The 19,952-nt window shown below is 42.8% G+C and overlaps 1 protein-coding gene across 3 annotated transcripts in view; it reads left to right on the forward strand.

Annotated features, from left to right (window-relative positions):
* The first annotated feature begins 819 nt into the window (after window positions 1–819).
* PODN (podocan) overlaps window positions 820–19,952 on the forward strand; it is a 31,299-nt gene continuing 12,166 nt past the window's right edge. Inside the window, exons 1-8 of one of the 3 annotated variants that reach the window (XM_054212528.1) lie at window positions 820–950; window positions 4,454–4,713; window positions 6,394–6,487; window positions 8,098–8,162; window positions 12,398–12,507; window positions 14,761–14,917; window positions 16,933–17,048; window positions 19,066–19,723. In XM_054212528.1, coding sequence (XP_054068503.1) covers window positions 4,459–4,713; window positions 6,394–6,487; window positions 8,098–8,162; window positions 12,398–12,507; window positions 14,761–14,917; window positions 16,933–17,048; window positions 19,066–19,723 — 1,455 coding nt within the window. In that variant the 5' untranslated portion in view covers window positions 820–950; window positions 4,454–4,458. Of the gene's footprint in view, window positions 983–1,030; window positions 1,984–4,453; window positions 4,714–6,393; window positions 6,488–8,097; window positions 8,163–12,397; window positions 12,508–14,760; window positions 14,918–16,932; window positions 17,049–19,065; window positions 19,724–19,952 lie in introns of those variants that run through there. The other 2 variants (XM_054212527.1, XM_054212526.1) reach the window with 2 other exon arrangements.

A 19,952-nucleotide genomic window follows, 5' to 3' on the forward strand; every position in this document is an offset into this window, starting at 1 on the left:
CTGAAAGCACCAGAAAGCTGTCGTGAACAGAAGTGGTGGTTGCCTGGGGCCATGTACCATGCTAGGGCATAGTGGTGGGTCTAAACGCCTTTAGGTAGGGGCGTTTGGGAATTTGGGAATTTGTGTGGGTTCTGATGATGGGAGTGCAGCACTGGGCTTGGAGATAGGAGATTGCGAGTTTGGGATATGTTGATGTAGGAGCATGAGATGTGGAAGAAGTGAAAGCCTGGAAAAAAACAGCCTATATAGGTAATTTGCAGCACAGGGTAAGGACATAAGTGTTACCTTTGCACTGGGGTATCTGGCTTCTCGTACTGGCTCTATCCTGCTGGATAATCTCAGGCTGCCCCTGTTTCCCCCCTAAAGGAGGCATAATGCCCCTCTTTTTATAATGTAGTACCTCAAGATGCTACATGACAGCGAAGTACTATACTTACACAACAAAAACACAGATAAAAATGCAGTTTTGGCGAAAGGTGAATCCTGCTCTCTTCCTCTCCTTTGTGATCTGCTCTGGCATCAACAGGGAGCTGGGTAATTGCCCTCCTCCTCCTCCTCTCTGTCTCCAGACTGGGGTAAGATGGGCTGGTGCCCCAACATAAGCATGTTTTTTTTCTCCTCCCTGAAAACACTGTGTCAATTCTGTTGTATAGACTCAGGATACTGTAATTAATAAAGGGTAGCAGGCAAATGCATCCTGGATCTCTGAATCACTAAGAAAAAGCAGCCAGCTATGCTTTGTTTTTATTTTTGTTCTAGTAAAAACGCATTTCCCGCACTAACTTTTGAAACTTACACGTGGCACAGAGGGAGATCAGTTCCAGTTGATATGAGCCTGGAAGAAGAGAGGGAGGAAATAACTTAATTGCTTTAGACTTTAGTTCAGCTGGAGTCGAGAGGAAAGAATCAGTGTCCCGCTTTTGGAATTCAGCAAGAAGGTCGTGTTCTTGGTGAGAACTGATCCTCTGCAGATTTTGTGGAGGTACTGTACGGAGCGCTGTGGGGCATTCACAAAACAGGTGGCTTTATATTTAAAATAGTAATTCTGCTGTCAGTGACAAAAATCTTTTTTGCTTTCTTGGAATTCTTGTTGCACTTTGATCATACTGTGTTATGAACAGCACGTTCCTCTCTTTTTTACCAAGAGGGGAGAAATAAGAAACGGGAGGCTTCTGGGGTAAACATAACCTGGGCTGGAGCGAGAGAGTGTGTGTGTGGTGGAGGGTTGTTTTGATGTTTAGTGCTGTAATATGGGGCTTAGAAGATAAAAAAGAGATTAGGTGCAGGGGGTGTTATATCAAATTTGGGGACTTTGCCTCTAAGACGTTAGTTTCAGCCTATCTACCCCTGGTCACTGAAGATCAGTTGATGGGTTGAAAACCAGGGGGAGTTAAAGGGGAGGGAGATGAAATGCAGGAAAAACTGCTGATCTGCTTGTTCCTGGCTAATTTGAACCAGACCCCCGGGAATGGGAGGACATGCCCACCTGGAATTCAGATTTTCAGTTGAATGCAGCTAAAGTTAAAGACTTGGTAACAGATAGTGCAGCTCCGATATCCTGCAATGAAATGCTAAAGCACACACTGTCTCTGCTTCTCTTCTGTCAATTCCAGCATGCTTTCTTTTGGCATCTCTCATGGATCTTGCAAACTGTGTTGACAAAAAGCAATGGGAGATTGTTTTTTGCCCTAAGTCTTTATATTCAGACTATAGCTGCTTCCTCTTTCCTACTCACATTTTCCCACATGGTGACTTTGGAAAATTCCTCTCCGATTTTGTTGGGAAGTGCAGGAAACTCTCGTTGGTAGAGGGTTGCCTGTTACTCTCTCTCTAATTCTGCTGCTCACATCTGGAAAGGATCTGGCTTGGAAAGGGGAGACTCACTCTGAGCTCAGCGCATGTAACTGACATGGCATGAGCCGAGGGAGCCTGTGGGGGCAAGAGAAATGTTCTTCTCCATTCATCTGATTTCTGACAGCAAAGGTGAGTTTTTCAGCACTTTATTTTTGTCTAAATGCTGGGTTGTCAGACAACATCCAGCAGCCTGCCTTTCAGCTGCAGCTTTTAGAAAGGATATTAAATGTAAGTAACAAACTCCGTTAACCTGTTGATACTGAAGGAGAGGATGTTTTTCCATCTGTGTGTGTGTGTCCTGTGAGAATGTGCGTGGAGAATAACAGATACAGAGAAGAGATATTATGAATATGATTCTGTTGTTTATTGAGGTAACTGTAATCACTGAGAAGTATACAGTAACTCCTGAAACTTCAGCTTACTTCTTGAGACCATGCCTTTTGCAGCGCTCTGCCTCTGGTGCTGTGTGGCAGCAAAGTGCAGAAATCAGTGGAGGTTTTCCCCAGGCTCAGAAAGATGCAACCACAGAACGCCCTGAGCTGCTTTCAGTGTAACTTCAGTCTTTGGGTGGAAGGACCTGGTCCAAAGCCCACTGGCAGCGAGGGAAGAGGACTCTTTCTAGTGGGTTTTGAGCTACTCCTTTAATAAGGTTTCTTAGTAAGGCTTTGGATCAGGCCCATGGGAATGAGTTTAAATGGAGTGAGTTACTTCAGACTTTCTTTGAACTAAAAGAAAATCAAAATCATGCCTGGTTTTACTGCCTGCGCTCCAGATGTAAGCAGATGTTTCTGTATCCAAAGTGTCTCCCTGTGGCACCAGAGCAGCATTCACTTCAAAGGCATTGTAGCAGAAGCATGCATATTGATGACAACAGGGTGAGATTGCTTCAGAAATTTTAGTGTGCAATAGGTACAACATTTCATGTTAATTTTTAAACATCTCTTCAGCTATTTATGTGGAAAAGTCAGCTCATTGCAAATCTATAGAGCCGAATATCAACCATGATGTAACTATGTGCTATGGGAACAGTGTTGCTATTGTTACAGCAGGGCTGATTGTGACCTGCATGTAAGAAGTTGCTTGTTTTTTGTTTGGTTTCTTTTTTAAGTCTTTATAAGGGTGAGCTGATATAGAGGAAAAGTATGTTTTTAGAGATCTGATATATCATAGTTTCTGAGATTACTTTCTGAGATTATTTTCTCTAAGATTTCTGAAATATTTTCTGAGATTAGGTCACCAAATACTAAGGATTTTACTAATCCGCTGTTGGCATATTCATATGGCCAATTTTGATCTCACTATTAATATCTAGCTGCCATATAGGGAACACCAGCTGATCTCTGGAATGTTTTATAACAGAGATTAATCTCATTATATTCAGCTTTCACAGATATGGAAGCTGTGGAATAGTGGAGCAGGGGGAAGAGGGATCAAGCAAACAATGTTAAATGCTTAAAATCACCCAGCATGTTAGTAGCAAGGACCAGGACCAAAGCAAAACCATCTGCGTCTTGGGATGCTCTGTCCTGTAGTCCCACCTTCTCCCATTTCTTCAAGGATAAATCAGCGTTTAAAGAGATTTTTAAAGATTTTTATAACCATGACTGAGAGCAGGATCTCATGCTTCCCAAGCACCCAAAGTCTGTGAGAGCCCTAGAGAGAGTTTCAGCTGGTGCAAAGCAGCAAAGCCCCGTGCATGTAAACAGAGATGTGCCAGTTCTGATGGCTGCCAGTCTGGCTCTGGGAGGTTCTTCTTTCCGATGCAAAGAAGGAACCTGGGCTGGCAGAGGTGAACAGAGTACTTATTTTCTATTAAGGTCATGAATGCATTGTGCTTTTTCACCTTAAATACCAGCCTAAATAAGAATTTCTCATTGCTGTTGAATGCTTCGGCGAAGAATAGCCAAAAGGATAAAAGACAAGCCCTTACTGCAAATCATTATGTGTGAAACCTGAGAAGGGCAAGAAATGAGACGAGGGGGCTGGATTAGGGCCAGCTGGACGGTCCAGGAGACCTCAACTCTTGTTTCAATTATTTTAACCTGCTGCCAGAAAGATAAAAGCTGAACGTTAGCCAGGCCTCTAGGGTTCAGATCAGCACTGTCCAAAATCAATAGGAAGCCCATTTTGTTTTCAGTAGCCATGAGATTTTGTTACTGTTCGATGGAGGTGAAGCAGCCCCTCGAGAGGCATCCTGACAGCGTGAGTCACTTGTTTCCAGCATACCTTGTTTACATTAACCAGAGGGGTTTCTTCCCTATGCAAAACCGCGAGGAACAGTACGACCAACAGTTCCATAGAAATAACATTGCATAACCTCCTCTATAAATCTCCGGGATCATCTGGTGTTTTCTCAGTAGGGAAGAAAAAAAAAAAAGGCAATAAATAACTTGAGGGAGTCAGGGAGGGTGTGGGGGATGGTGCCAGGCCGCCGGGGACCCGCTGGCCGGTCAAGCTGGAGGGGCAGCGCTGGGGCCGGTGGCATCCCGGTCCCCGAACCCCTTGAGATGATGTGAGAGCACCCAGGGGAGGCGGGAGGTGGGGGGGTCTCGGCCGCCCCCCGCCGGGCCTGACCCCTGGCCGTGCTCTCGCCTTGCAGGGGCGATGCCGGCCGGCGGCCGGGCGCTGCTGGCGCTGGGGCTCCTGACGCTGGGCTGCGCCGCCGCCGCCCGCCCGCCGTCCGCCGCCGACAACGACTTCCCCGAGGGCGGCCCCGAGCGGCGGCGGCCGCCCGTCCCGGCCCCCGCCTGCCCCCGCGACTGCGGCTGCAGCCAGGAGGGCGTCGTGGACTGCGGCGGCATCGACCTGAAGGAGTTCCCGCTCCTGCTGCCGGAGCTGACCAACCACCTCTCCCTGCAGGTAAGAGAGCCCGGCCCCGGCCCGCCCCGGCCGCCTGAGGGGTCTCCCCGGGCCGCGCAGGCCCCAGTCCCCGCCTTGGCCTGGGCCCGGCTCCGTCCCGCATCCCGGAGGCGCAGCAGGCCCAGCACTCGCCCTCCGCCAACGCGCCCGGTCATCGGCGTCGGTGCTCTTCCCTACAGACCCAGGGAGGAGGAAAGATAAGAAATCTTTCTCCTTAGTCTCTCCCCAGCTCCAAGTGAAGAATTTTTGTCCAAAATAATAATCACCCTTTCTGGTGAAGGCCTTCCGTTTTGCGGTGTCTTCGAAGAGCGTGGGCTAAATTGTGTTATTAACGAGAAGTTTTCTCACAGCACTACCTGTTAGCTGAAGTGTTGTAAACATGGTGTCCCAGTCCAGACAGGGACCCAGCCAGTGTCCCCCAGAGCCCCGTCTCCCCCACGCCCTCTCCCTGCAGCAGGTGGGCTCAGCGAGGAGCAGGGGTGACAGGGCTGGAGCCACCCGTCACACTGAGCGCCATCACCTGTGACATCCAGACTTGCTGGGCTGTCTGCTGCTGGGACACTCTTGGGTCATTTTACCCAGGAAACTCCTATCGTGCCTGCAGGAGACGTCACATCTTGTCAGGACAAGGGCATGTAATGAAATGAGCTTCAGGCCTCAGGTGGAAGCAGCAGTCCATGTGACACTGTTGGCAGGTTTCCGTGCTCTGCTGTCAGCTAATCTATCTCTCTGACCGGCATTTGGGCAGCCATCCTTTCCCTGCCTGTGCTCGGTCTCCTGAGGACGTGGGCAGGACCAGAGCATGGCAGCCCCATGTCCGTTCCTCCTCTGAGCAGTGGCTCCAGGCTTCTCCGTAAGGCTTCTTTGGCCCTTAACCAGCTGCTTTTTGCTTATTGCTCCCATTTGCCAGTTCTCTTCGATGGATAAATTGCAGGTTTTTTGCAGAGCTTTCCGTCCAAGTGCAGCACAGTTAGAAAAACTGTAATATAAGCTGGCACCTTCCTCGGCAGATCTGTCCCAGGCGTGTGCTAGCCATGGCTCCTGCCTCTACTGCCAACAGCAAAGAAGCTTTTTGGAGCAGCAGCTGTCACTTTCTGTGTATTGACCTGGCTTCCAGCCCAGTGGGTCCTCGACTGGTCCCCTAGATGCTAAAACACTAGAATCACTCATTAATGGTCTAAATGTTAGTCAGCATGTTAATGAGAATCTGACGGCAGTCACCCCTGACAGTAAAACCAGAGAAAGTGAGCCGGGTTTGACTCTCCCTGCCCACAATGAGTGGTTTTTAAAACAACATGTAAATAAGAGAAGTAATAAACTTGGAAATCCACACTGCCAGCCTTGTCACAAATGCTTTGCTGCATCTACGAGGTTCGGCTGTGGCAGATGGATTATGGGCCTTGCCAGGCATAGTCACACTCCTTGTGTGCTACCAGTGCATAAGCTGGATATTTCTGGAGATGAGCACAAGCTACAGAACTTGGTTCAGGCCTTCAAATGCTGCTGGGTTTGGATGTCTCGATTTTGAGATCTGAGCTTGGCTTATTATGGAGAGAAGTCTGTTGACAATGATTTGACATGGTGAGTGCATTTCCAAATTTTATTGGAGTTCACAGTCTGGGCTTATTTGGATCCTTCTTGGATTACTTTGCTGATGATTAATACTCTCCATTTTCTTAGAATAACCAGATAGAAGAAATCTTCCCAGAAGAGCTCGCTCGTCTTTACAGACTAGAAACTCTCAATTTGCAAAACAACAGGCTAACTTCAAAAGGTAAGCCGGCAGAGCCGTGAATTGGATAGAGCCTGTGCCTTCACGACCCCAGCTTGTCCAGTTGGACCAGTGACAGCTGATAAGGAAGGCCAGGAGGAGTGATGGACTGACTAGATTGGAGTGGTTAGCTATAAACCGCGCTCCTTTGGCCATCAGACAGATCATGGAGGCACTTTATCATCCGAAACATAATACTCAGTGTGTAAGAATGCAGCCTTATGGAACCAGTGGAGGAGACCTGGCAGCAGCACTGCGTGCTGCGGCGTGAGATCTTCTTATTCAGGAAACTCCCTCTGGTCCCACAGGCACATCAGTGCAATGCACTTGAGAACCAGAAATGTCTACATGCTGAATGATTTCCTTTCGACTGCCCTTGTTTCATAATCCATTTGTTTAGTTCAGTCTAGTCAGTCAGTGCAGTTTAGTCCAGTTCGGCCCTTGTAAAATTGAATATAAATAATAATATATTAAAAATAAAGCAACTTCTGCCCTTTTTCTAAAACTGTTTTGATTTTTGTAGTCAGGTTTTGTCAGTCTAAGTCAGTCTAAGTCACATGCTTATTAGAGAAATTTGACAAGGGGTTAGTAAGGAAAGCAAAAGAAACAGAGGAGTTGGAGTGAATCGTAAGAGAGGAGGATATGCAATACAAAAAATGTAATTGTTGTTGTTTGTCACCCAGTTGCTCTGAATGCTGTTGCTCTCCTTATTCCAATCATACAGAACAACCTTTACTGAGAACGTGGGCACACTACGCATGGCACCCAAACCATATCACTCATGTAGCAGAAAGAAGGCTGTGCTTAATAGATTCAGACTTTGACATTATTACCTTTGGGGCTTGATGTTTCTTTCACAAGCTTCAGCGCAGCCCTGATTTCCAATATGTTTTGACATGGGAAATAGCTTCACCTTTGACTTACGGTTATCTAAGTGCCAGGTGAAAATGTTATTTGTGGCCTTTCCATTGTGACAGCAATTGTGCTTGTGTGATCAGCCGGACATGGAGTGATTCAGATGAAAAGTAATAATTATTGGGGGAGGGTAAACTCTGAGTTGGATCAGCTCTCTGAGCTGGTTACTGCATGGCTATCATCTGCATTGTGGCAGAGCAGAACAAGAGAAGGGTTATGACATGCAGATAGTGGTGTTATTTTGGCAACATCATGGTCATAGATCAGATTGATCTGAGCATTAAACAACCTGAGATTACATCCTTCCAAGAAGAAAGATTTGCAGATTATGAGCAAATGACAAAAGAAACTTCTCAGATAGCATGGTTGCTGCAAGCACTGATAATAGCCCTACAGCGAGTCTGCACAGTTCCGTACCTGACCCCTGCCAGTGGGGCTGGCCACAAGCCTTGCATGCTTAGGACTTTTAATGGTCTTCCATTGCTCTTAACAGTATGTGTTTTGCATATTTTTTTTTTTATTTAAAAAAAACTCCAAAAGACAACAGTAAGTCTGAGTCAGACTGTTCCAGTGGCACTGAAAAATATTTAAATCTCACATTAAAGATATTATCTGAAAGAGAAAGCTACCCTCTGGTATTTTCACTCAGAGAGGCAATAAAGTGCCAATGTGACTGATTAGTTATTCCTGTTTTTAAGGGTTGCCAGAGGAAGCATTTGAGCATCTGGAGAACCTGAATTACCTGTATCTGGCAAACAATAAGGTAAGAGGCTCACTAGGCATTCAAAGTTCTTTTCTAATTGGGTTCTGAAAGTTAAATGAGCAAGTCTTCAATTCTTTTAAAATACATATCCTACATAAGTAAAATTGCGCTGAAGTGATATTCTAATGCAGGTTCATCTAAGGTCAAGACAATCAATATGCTAAAAAATTAGAGGCTACACAGGCTGGTATATTTTAAACACTTATTTATTTGTGCAACTGGTGAAAGGTGTCCCTTGTGTGTGTAGGGAGGTACAGAGACCCCCTGCATTTATAAATTACCGCTGTCTTCAGTAGGCTTTGGATCAGCTGCATGCAGATTTGGTAGCTGCCTGCATGCCAATATGCTGTGGGGTGATGAGATGTGAAATGCTGCATATCTCATCACATGAAGCTGGTTGAAAAATCTGTGAACAAACGCGTCCTAATACCTGTATTTGAGCCATCAAAATCTGTAAAAAGCTATCCAGTTTCCCCTGACTCCTGTTCTTATTATGTTTGATGTGGGGGGATACCCACACACAGTGAAACTGCGCAAGTATGAATTTATGCTTTTGGCTGCAGTGGTAGGAGCTCAATTTCTTTTTTAATGGAGAAGATCCTAGGTGCTTTCCTATTAATGACCCAAGTTGGATGTCATGACAGGAGCACGTGTTTCCTGCCAAGGCTAGGAAATGAACTTCTCCCATACCCATACATCTGGGTGATTTCCATTATGGCTTTCTTTATCCCCAGTATCATCCACAAATGTTTTCTACAGAAGAAACTGGGATGCCACAGAAAAATATAAGTTAAAACATCAGGCAGAGCTCCATTAGTCTGCAAAAACAGCGCCCTTTCATCCATCTATCCCTCCTCCTCTCTCTGTCTATATATATATTTATACACATGTCTGTACATATATTTTAGTATCCTCCTAAAATCCGTGACCTTCTGATGTTTTGTTTATATACATGTGGCCACATTCAGGTTTCATTCAGGCCAAGACATATCCAGAATCACTCCATAGATTTGCGTATGGAGTGATTAAGAATAGAACCCATTCCTTAGTACAGTAACACTGTGTTCTTTTCTCCCTTTCAAGCACCATTTCCATATAACAATCTTGGCAGTTAATAACTCCATAAAAAGGAACAAGCCAGACTGTGACTAATATTCCAGAACTTTGCACTCCAATTTTCCCTGTGTGACAAAACAAAGTGTTTGGTTTTTCTGGCTTTACTGCAGAGAGAAAAAGATCCCAAAAGAAAATGCAAACATCAGCGAATGTCAGAACTAGTTACAGTGAGAAGTTGTGGACCCACAGAAATAACACATTTCTTTATAAATCACAAGCCAGGACAAACCAGATTGGCTTCAAACTGCATCCACTCTCCAGCAGGAAACATTGCAGATCAAGTAACTGTGGTGTCTGGAGGAGAGCAGGGATTTGCTGGTAGTTTGCTGCTTGTTTTATGGATTATCTTAATGCTGCTTTATCTACAATTGTGATCCCATCAGATGTAGCTAAATTATCTTTCGTTAAACTAGCATAGTTGGTCAGAAAGAAGAAATACAATAGGCTAAAAGCCTTCTGTGGCTTATGAGTAGCAAGTACTTCAAGTAAGGAATGGACGCTGTCGTTTTTAATTTTTCAGCCCACTCCCATAATTTGTATCTGTCACGTAGTATCCTCAGTAAGCCTTGTTAATAACAGACATCTCTTCCGCCAAACTGTAGACCAGTTCCCGAGCTGTCATTATTGTTTAGTATAAGCTGGTGATTTTGGTGTTAGGTCTTAACGTTTCCCAGTATCCCCAAAGTGATATGGGATTCACCTCGATCCAGTGCTTCTGTTTACATCAAAGCTTATTATAAGCAAGAAAACTTGTTCCAAACCTGGTAACAACTTCTGTATAATCCTTCTGAGTTCATTGGTTAACTCATTAGTTAGCAGAGAAACACTATCGTATCGAAAGAAAGATCCAGCAGTAAAGCTGCAAGAAAATCGCAGCTGGAGCAATGCAGATTGCCACTTACTAGGTGATATACTAGACAGAGCTACTCAGTCAACTTTATTTTTGCTAACAGTTAACAACAATCCAGCGTTAATCTTTCAAGCAGGCAACCAGTGGAGATCAATCAGTCTCATGACTAAGTGCTGAAATGCCAAAGCAAAGTCCTGAGCAAGTGAAAACTCTTTTTGGATGAAACTTTCTCTTTCCTCTTTCTTGTGGTTCTGATGGCTTTCATTCCACATATCTGAGCCATGCCCTTTGTTTTGTATAAAAGTTAGGACCTAATAGACTGTGTTTCAGGAGAAAAGCTTTAATGTGCCACCGTGTATGAAAGTGATTAAATCTGTTTCCTGTGTCTGAATTCTCAACTTTATGTTATGGTAGAGATGTATTTCTTTCTGAGGCACTGACAGACCTACCTAGTCTGAGACGGGTGCCTTTATCCACTACCCTGGAATCATATCTCCCAGGTCAGGAGGTGAGAGATTGCTGGTAAAGCTAATAGCAGTAACTGTGGCAACTGCAGTAATACGTTAACTGGCCATTTCCACTGCTTACGTACTGTCTGGAAGTACTGATAGGAATGTGATTTGTGGGGAAGATCTTTCTTGTGCTTGTGACCATTAAACATTTAAGACAGCTTAAGGATGGAGGTTTTGGCACAGGTGAAAATGAAAAACAGTAAATAATGTACTTTGATCCTTTAAAAAATGGGACCATATTGTGAGTCAGTAAATTGCAAGTTCATGGATATAGTCCATCAATGCACACTTGACAAACAAGTAGAGAGACATCTAGGCACCCTTTAGGTAAACACATAGTTTAAGGCTTGGGTTAGTAAGTTCTCCAATAAAGTGTCTTTTCTCTCTCACATTATTCATCTTTTAAATATTTATGGGTTTACATTATTATTAACTAATTGCAGTTTTATTGTAATAAAAAATTGAAAAATATGTTTTCTCATCATGTGAGTCTTGCTGTGCCTAGCTGGCTGTAAGGACTAGGTCCTCTTTCACACAACAGTGCTGTGAGGAAGAAGCTTTACAGAGTCAAAGGATTTCAAGGCAAGTGTCTTCTATTGGCCAGAGTTTCCCATCCTGATCTCAAAGCTTTAGGTGACAAAGACTTCAGGATCTCCCTAGAAAAGATGTTCTCTCCAGAGCCTTTCAAAGCGTACGTAAAATATTTTAAGAGTGGTCTCATTAGTACTGTAATTAACGTCTGTAACCACAGTGATCGCACCTGCCTACTGCAATTCAGTAAGTAGTCTTCTGCTTACGTACTCAAGGGTCATATCTACTACAGCACTGGGTTAAGAATTTGATTCCCAAGGGCTTAATCTTGATGCATAGATCTTCTGGGTTTATGCTTTCCAGAAAGCCATCCTCCAGCCTGTATTGTAACCTGTATTCTTGATTTCTAGGTGAATAACTTGGCTATTAGTAGCCACTCAGTGAACCTAGCTATTGTATTATCTGGATGCTCTGTAAAACTGAGCTTTTTCAATCGTTAGTTTTCACTCCACTGATTTCTGTTCCAATGCAGACGTTCCTAGCGTTCATTTTTCAAATCATTGATAAAAATAGCAATAGACCAAGAGCAAACACAGCAAGTCCTATACCTCTAGTCAACTATAAAGTTTTGGAGACAGGACCTTTCTGTATTTTGTTTCTGCTACATCAGTTGTTCAATGAACAAAAGTATCACTGTACAGTGGATCTTTGCTTTGAAGTCCCATTTGATATTGCACCATTTGGTTCAGAAGCATCCCTGTCCTTTGGGAACCTGAATCCTCTGTTGAAAAGATCATCATAAATGGATGCAATATTGGAACAGACATATGAAGTCACACTTCGGTCCTCCTCCCCAGTATACTTTCTGTATACTTCCTGTGAGGTGGGTCGGATTTTTTTTGGCACAGCAGACCGAGGAATTAGGAACAATAATAAGCAACGTGTTTGCTCTCTGAATAACAATTTCTTGATTTCTTCCATCAAAAAGAGACAGGACTCTTCCAACCAAAACAAACATTCACATATCTTGGAGCAAAAGTCTGTCTCCTTCCTGGAGAGATTAGTGAGCGAGGACAATTTGTTTTCATTCGTGCAATCTGCATTCAGTGTCATTTATTTTTGCCTGTTGGAGAAAATAAATTTGCAAGTGTTTTGTTGCTGGTCTAATACTTGGTTAAAAAATAAGTTGCATTTAATTGGAATTCCCTTGTATATTTCTTTTACAGCTAACAGTGGCTCCGAAGTTCCTACCAAATACCTTGATCAGTGCAGATTTTGCAGCCAATTATCTCACTAAGATATATGGGCTCACATTTGGACAGAAGCCAAACTTGAGGTAAGGGATTGGGAAATAAAACAATAATAGTGTTCTGCCACTGCTTGGAGGCCATTGGTGAGAGATAAGAAACTATCTGACTAAACCATGTTATTGCCTACTTATGTTTTTTGGAAAGAAGCGGACTATTTGTCATTCTCAGCATGAAAGATCAAATAATCTCTCAGACAAACACATTCCAAGGGCTTTTACTAGCTGCCAGACACTTTTGCATATATAAAAATTAAATTGTCTCCATTTTATTTGTGTATCAGTTATGAGTCAAAAGGAACAGCCTTGGTTTCTCAGAATGGAGATTAACTGTTTATAAATTCCTACTTTTAGTCCATTCATTAAAAAAAAATAGAATCAGATTGAGAGTACAGTACTCGGTGCAGCTGAATATAACTCAACTATATTAAAACGAAGCACTTTAGCACCTTCATTAGTGGTTCGTACCCTTAGATCGTGTTTTAAAGGTCTCTCTGCTAGTTTCAGGTGGCGATTTTCTCAGCTGGGTCCAGTGCAGCGCATTGGCTCATCTCAAATTCAGATGCACGCAGACCGCCTCCTGTGAGATACGGTCTTTTCCAAAGGCACTTGGGGTAATCTAGATGGACACTGCAGCATCTAAATCCTGCAAAGACATCTCAAACTCTGTTTTGTAGCCATTTATGCATCCAAGTTTGGAAGCAGTTAATAATAGCTGACCCAGTTGAGCTCCTAGAGCCCAGTCTTGTGATGAACTGAAGAACTCTCAGTTCCCACTGAATTCCTTGAGAGCTGAAGTTACTCTGCACTTACTAGGCCTTTAGTCTCATAGGCTCTTGGTAGCTGAAAAGCTGAGTCAGTCACTGATTGCTGTCAATATCTCATCATGAAAGAAGCTAGATTTACACATCTGTTCTTCCTTAATCTGAGTTGCAGAAGCTGCTGTGTTTTGATTTTATATTAACATTTTTCAACTCTTCTGAAGTGATTTTCACACTCTCCTATACCAACACTAATTTTAATCAGAATTGTAACTCATTGATTTCTGAGATTGCTGATATAAAATCCTAACACAGTTGTTTCGGTTGGTTTATTTGCCCCCAGCAGAGTTCATGGTCTCAGACTGATTATTTGGAAAGCAAGGTTTTCAGAAAGGCAAATATTTGCGAGTTAAAAGTACAGCTGACCATGCAGGGTGAACAATATTTTCAGTGTGGCTCTGAACTCCCTGGAGTGTGTGATCACATGATTGTGTTTCCATACTGAGCCTTTCCTTCCCTCCAGAAAGATGTTGCCAAGTTCTCTGCAACTGGTAGTGTATCAAAGAACAAGTTAAAAAAGTGTACCGTTCACTGTGCTCTTTTGCAGTTTTAACCTGCTGCATCTCGGGGTACACACAGGAAAGGAAGGGGTAATTGAAGTCAGTAAACGCCTATAATTTCTTTTGTTAAAAAGAAGTCAGATGAATTAATTTAGCAGTTAAACCAATGAAAAGCAGGAATAACTTCATAGGGGTAAATTGTTTTATACAGAATTAAAACCTGTGTCAGAAAGAATTAATCCATTTTAAAAAATCTGTTTGGAGAAACTCTTCTGTGAATATTAAATGTTAAATTTAAGAAGGGCAAAGGTAAAATAAGAAACCCTCTTTTCTCTTGATCCCTAAGGGTCATTAAAACCCCAGATTCTTCCAGGTTGAGTAAATCTGGTCTGTCTTTCTGTCAGTACTCTATGCCTTTCTGAGTTCTAGGAGTAGGAGAGAAACTGTTCCCTGGGGTATTTCCAGCCTTCATGGAAGCAGAAAGAATGGAGGGGTAAGAGACGGCCCTTTCTTAAGAGATTTACAGGTTGATTTTTGCAAGCCCAAGAAGCCGAGATTTGATTCCAAATAGAAGTTAAAATTGGGGGCATATCTGTTAATCAGATACGAGTTCTAACCTTCTTGAGTGAGGCCACCACACCGGCATTCTTTGTTTCAAAGCACTGCACAATCCCAGACTTGCACTCAGTTTCTTATTAAGAAGTTAAGGCCACTTGTGAAATCTGTATTTATGTGCAGGTTTGGACTTTGAATAGGCCTAAACTTCAGAGAATATTTGGACCAACCATTTGGTTTAGCATCTATATCCCTTGCTAAATTAAAGGGCATGTTTTAGAAATAAATCTTAATTATCTCAAGGAAAGAAGAAAAGATTGGAATAAAACAGCTTTCTCTTTGTAAATGAAAAAAAAAAAACAGATCCCACTACCTGTTTAACTTCATATTTTTTCTCCTTCTGACAGATCTGTGTATCTTCATAACAACAAACTTTCAGATGCTGGGTTACCTGATAATATGTTCAATGGCTCTGATAACGTGGAGATACTCATCATGTCCAGCAATTTCTTGAAGTATGTTCCAAAGAATCTTCCTCCAGCACTATATAAATTACACTTAAAGGTAATGACAACAAGATTTTGTATTCCTTTACGATTGTGACAAAGTCCTGTGTTTGTATGGGATTCAGACCACACAGCCAAGCCATTTCAGTGCACTTGGAAACATTCCCAGGCCCTTTTTAAGTCTTGTCTGTTATATCCTCAACAGTAGCTGTCTCCCATGTCCTGACTTTTTTCTTCAGAAGTAACAGCGTGTTTTTTGCAAAACAGCAAAATGTTCACGGGATAAAAATGCTTTTCTGTGTTGTCAGGGGAATGTATTGCAAATACCTGTGTGGTAGCACTGTTGGTCTCTTCCCTGCGCATAATGGTATTAATACATGTTAGTACAAGAAGGTAGATCATTCTCCATGGCCATCCAGTGACTTGCCTCCCAGTTAAGTTTGCCATTGATGCTGTTTTTCCTGACAGCTGCTTATCCACTATGTACTGGCTTTGCTCACTAACTCATTTCACATAGACTACTGTTTCCTAGCATCAGTGATTTTTGTTTGCTACTGAGCTGGCAATTCAGGAAACACAGAGCAAGTTTGGATCAGTGATTCTTTACTGCTACAACTTCTCCAGCAATAATGCAATAGCAGAAGTTGTGGTATTAACTAGTCTCCAGCATTTTTAATTTTGTGTCATCTGATTTTGATAAAAACACTTCATCATGTCTGTACTGGAGATCTCAGCCTTGTTAATGATGGAAGAGCTGCAGTGGTGGGGAATCCTCGTTCCGCTTGTTCCTTGTGTTGACAGCTCCTTGGACGTGTGTAAACTGGAGGCTGTTATCAGCCCCTGGACTCAGGCAGTTCTGTGTTGCCTCCCAGCTTTCTTTTCCCTTGAAGGTTTCACCACCAATTCCCATGAAAGTCTTCTAGAAAACAGACTTCTCCAGCTTGAAGAAAAGTAAAGGCAAACAGTCCGATCCTTTAAATTGCTGGAATTTCTCTGCAAAGTGTGAAGTTACGAGTCCCCTGCATTTTATTGCCATTTATAGGTAGTCATTATCTCCCAAAGGGATCTCAGACTTCGAGGACTACACTTTGAACTTGTATCCTTCCCTGCTGTCCCCAGTTGTGTTAAGGGCAAAGGAGCTGAAGAGAGAAACGAGCATTTTGTTTTCAAGTGCACTGCCTGTCAGTAACAACATTTACCTTGATATTTTGTGAAAAAAACAGGACAATGAGAAATGAGACAGCCGATAGTGAACCAAAAGTGTCCAAAAGGTTTACTTTAGATGTGACAGATCTTTTTGTGTCTTTCACTATTCACTGAGACATTCAGACTCAGTGAATGGTAAGTGAATGGTGAGTGGTATCCACTTTATATTGGTTAGCACATAAATCTAGTCCAGTCTGTCCATCATGTTATTGCGTATATGTGGATTGTGGGAATTTCAACAAATTCAGTGTGTTTCATATATCCTTCTATAATTCCTAGTGGTTTATATATTTTCTATATAAATATAATTCCTACAGTTCCTGTATGGAATTTCTAGGTGGAATTTAATTTTATATTTTGTTTGTGTCTGCCTGCTGGCTACTCCAAAGCCATACTAAGGCAATAGGAGTAATTATTTTGTAATCTGCATTGCAGGAACTGTACCTTTTGGATTGCCATTAATGCTGGAAGGATGGCTCGTTGCCAGCTTCCAATCTAATTCTTCTTTATGGTGAAATCTGTCTTACAAAATTGAGAAATTTTGAGCAAACTCCAGAGGTAGTTACCTAGATTACATTATACATTTGCACATGGGCGGAAGGACTAAGAATACAAAATAAAACTGTCCAGCGCAGGGGCAAATTCTAACTCCTTACACCAAAGATTCCATAGGAAATCAATAAAAACAGGTTGCAATATTTCAGTCTAGTATTTGTATTTATTTCTTAAGCAGAATTATAATGCCCACTGAAATATCGTATGGCTGGCCCTTTTGAAGTTTAAGTGCCTGGTGTTAGTTGAGCAGAACCTGAATGCCCTGTGTTGTTCCGTGACAAATAATGTGTTTTGTGCTTCTGGTCACTCTAGAACAACAAGCTAGAGAAGATTCCCAAAGGAGCCTTCAGTGAACTTACAGGTCTGCGGGAGCTGTATTTACAGAATAACTACTTGACTAATGAAGGAATGGATAACGAAACTTTCTGGTGAGACTGAGATCTGCACTTTGCACCTCTATTTGTGTCTGTCTATCTCTTCTGGTACAGTAGTATATCTACTAAAACCAGTACATCTTCAAAAGTACATTTATTAAAAGCTGCATGATATTACGCATTTCTCTATAGTCTATAGGAAAATACTTAGATTCAGATGCCGCCATTCAAAATCGAAGGTCTGGGTGAGTGGTTTGAATACACACTGCAGAATACCTTTATACAAAACACACAACACTGAACATCAGGCTGCACCACTCCCTGATTGCCCCAGACCCAGTCACACCAGGTACTAAGTGCCTTCTGTGAAAAGGCCATCTAGAATGATGTTGAAGCTGATCTTTTTTCTTCCAAACCAGTCAAAATTGAGGCTACTTGGGACTTTACAGTTTCAAGGGCAATTCACTGGAAGTTAAGGGCAGACCTTCATCTTCACGAAAGCCACTTCTGTGTTTCTGTGAAGGTGACTTGAAAACAGCCACAGACACACAGTGATGAATACAGCTCATACAGCTGTACCCCAGTGCAGATGGATTGCTGGAATAAGAGGGGATGCAATGGTGCTGCTCAATAGCCAGATGGCTGCAAAGGCTTTGCTACAAACTGGTACAACAGAAATAGCCTTTGGCTGTCCTAAATTTAGCCTGGGACTTGGCTCTTCAAAAAATTAACATTTGTGACTCTGCTTGCACTCTCAGAGTGCTGCCCTTCTTCTACCTCAAAATCCAGATCACATAATCTGTCCTGCCCATAACTTAATTGTGGAAACTTTTCTGATTTCCAAACATGAAAATGTATTGAACTGTGCTTTCCCTTTCCGTATCCCACTCCCAGAAACCTCCCTTAGTAATTTCCCATAGCTGTGTTGTGTCCACCTCCAGGTCATGTTGGACATATCGTTTCTGTTAAGATTTTGATGAACAGAGTACAGTGGCTGTAGCTAAGGCACCAGTCACAGTCGGCAGAGGGGGTGGATATTGCTCCTTGCTCTCGTGATACTCTCTGTAGAGCACAGCACAGTGCTTTTGAGATGTACCTAAGCTGGGGAACGTTATAACTTGCAGCAATGAAGTGCTTTATGCAGAGAGTACATTTGCTCATTCAGAGCATCCTTAGATAGCTGTGAATAGCAGTGTAGTAACCAGTAAGTAATGTCTGTAATGCATTAGTTCCTGTATTTCCTGAAAACTTTCTAGTCATCTGCAGTGGGTTATGGAGTGCCATGCAGATTAAAAGTTTCATTTGAACTGAGAAACTGATTTGAAATACAAGGGAATAGAGGACTCCTCAGTCCTGGCATATAATACCATTGATTCACATCCAGTTGGTATAAGTGTCTGGTCTGAGGATTTATTTTAGTTTCAACTGAGTCTGTGGAATCCAGATTCAGTAGCTTACACAAAGCAGCTCTAGCCCTGACTCACTTCCATAATGCTGGAGGGTCAGGAGAAGTTCACTACCTTAGCCTAGGACACTGAATTAGCATTTCTGCTTTTCATAAGAGTAATACTTCATCATCTAAAAAGCAGGCCCGCTTTTCAGTTTCAATATACATTTTCAGAGAGACAAAAATTACTCATGCTCAGGCTATGTTTCTGTGAAACAGCTAAATTCTGTGTTCTGACGGTGCTCCCATGGCATCTTTCTCGTGCTGTTTGTTCACTGAAATTGCTCATATGTTGCTACCTGTGGTGTCAAATGAGAGAACAGTAGACTGCAGGACTGATCTCAGGTCTCAGCCCAGTGTCAGTTTGGATGTCTGTGGACTCTAGCACGTTCTCTTGCTAGTGTGGCTGGGGAGCAATGGCAGCGCCTAGTCCTAATCGCTGATGGCAGTATGGGAGCCCCTTTTTTTACTGTCCACATCAGTCATATCATGAGACAAAAAAGGGCAGTAACAGGACCTGTGCCGGGGAGAAAGACTCTGAAGCAAAGATTGTAAAAATCATAGGGGAAATTGGTTATTGTTTCACCTTGCAGAATCTAAATAGAGAGTGTTTTCTTTCCTAAGGAAATTGTCTAGTCTTGAATATCTGGATTTGTCCAGCAATAACCTCTCACAAATCCCAAGTGGTTTACCTCGAAACATCGTCCTCCTCCACCTGGAGAAGAATGCAATTAAGGTGATTGGCAGAGATGTCTTGACCCAAATTAAGAACCTGGAGTACCTACTGCTCCACAATAACAAACTAAAAGCCCGAGGTATTCACCCATTAGCCTTCCATGGCTTAAAGAAGCTGCACACTGTCCACCTGTACAACAACATGCTGGAAAGGATTCCCAGTGGGCTGCCCCGGCGAGTGAAAACACTTATGATCCTTCATAACCAGATCTCTGAGATTAACAGGAATGACTTTGCTACCACTTACTTCCTTGAAGAGCTGAACCTGAGCTACAATAAGCTCAAAAGTCCCCAGATCCATCGGGAGGCCTTCCGTAAACTGAGGCAACTAAAGTCCTTGGATCTTTCTGGAAACAATCTCCACACGGTGCCCTTTGGCTTTCCAAAGAACTTGCAGATTCTGAAGCTGAAGGAGAACGAGATAAGCAGCATCCCAAAAGGGACTTTGTCTGGGATGACAAAGCTGCGGGAACTGTATTTGAGCAACAATAAACTGAAAGTAAATTCCATTTATTCAAGAGCGTGGAGAGAACTCAGCAGTCTCCAGGTAGAAACATCCCCTTCTCTAATTGTTTTGGTAATGCTGATGTCCTCGTCTGTCTGCCTAAGCCAATTTGTGTAGCTCCAGTACTAGCTGTGCTTGGCCCTCATGTTTTGGGCTTGCATTGTAGGCGATACACCTTCTGTTTCTAGAGTAGAAATTTTGTGCTGTTGTGCTGGAGGTGGGTACCTCCCAGTAATGACCAGGGTGGTGGTCCACCACATACTGCTAATTC

The sequence above is a fragment of the Rissa tridactyla genome, chromosome 8 (genome assembly GCF_028500815.1).
Source record: "Rissa tridactyla isolate bRisTri1 chromosome 8, bRisTri1.patW.cur.20221130, whole genome shotgun sequence".
Taxonomy (NCBI): domain Eukaryota; kingdom Metazoa; phylum Chordata; class Aves; order Charadriiformes; family Laridae; genus Rissa; species Rissa tridactyla.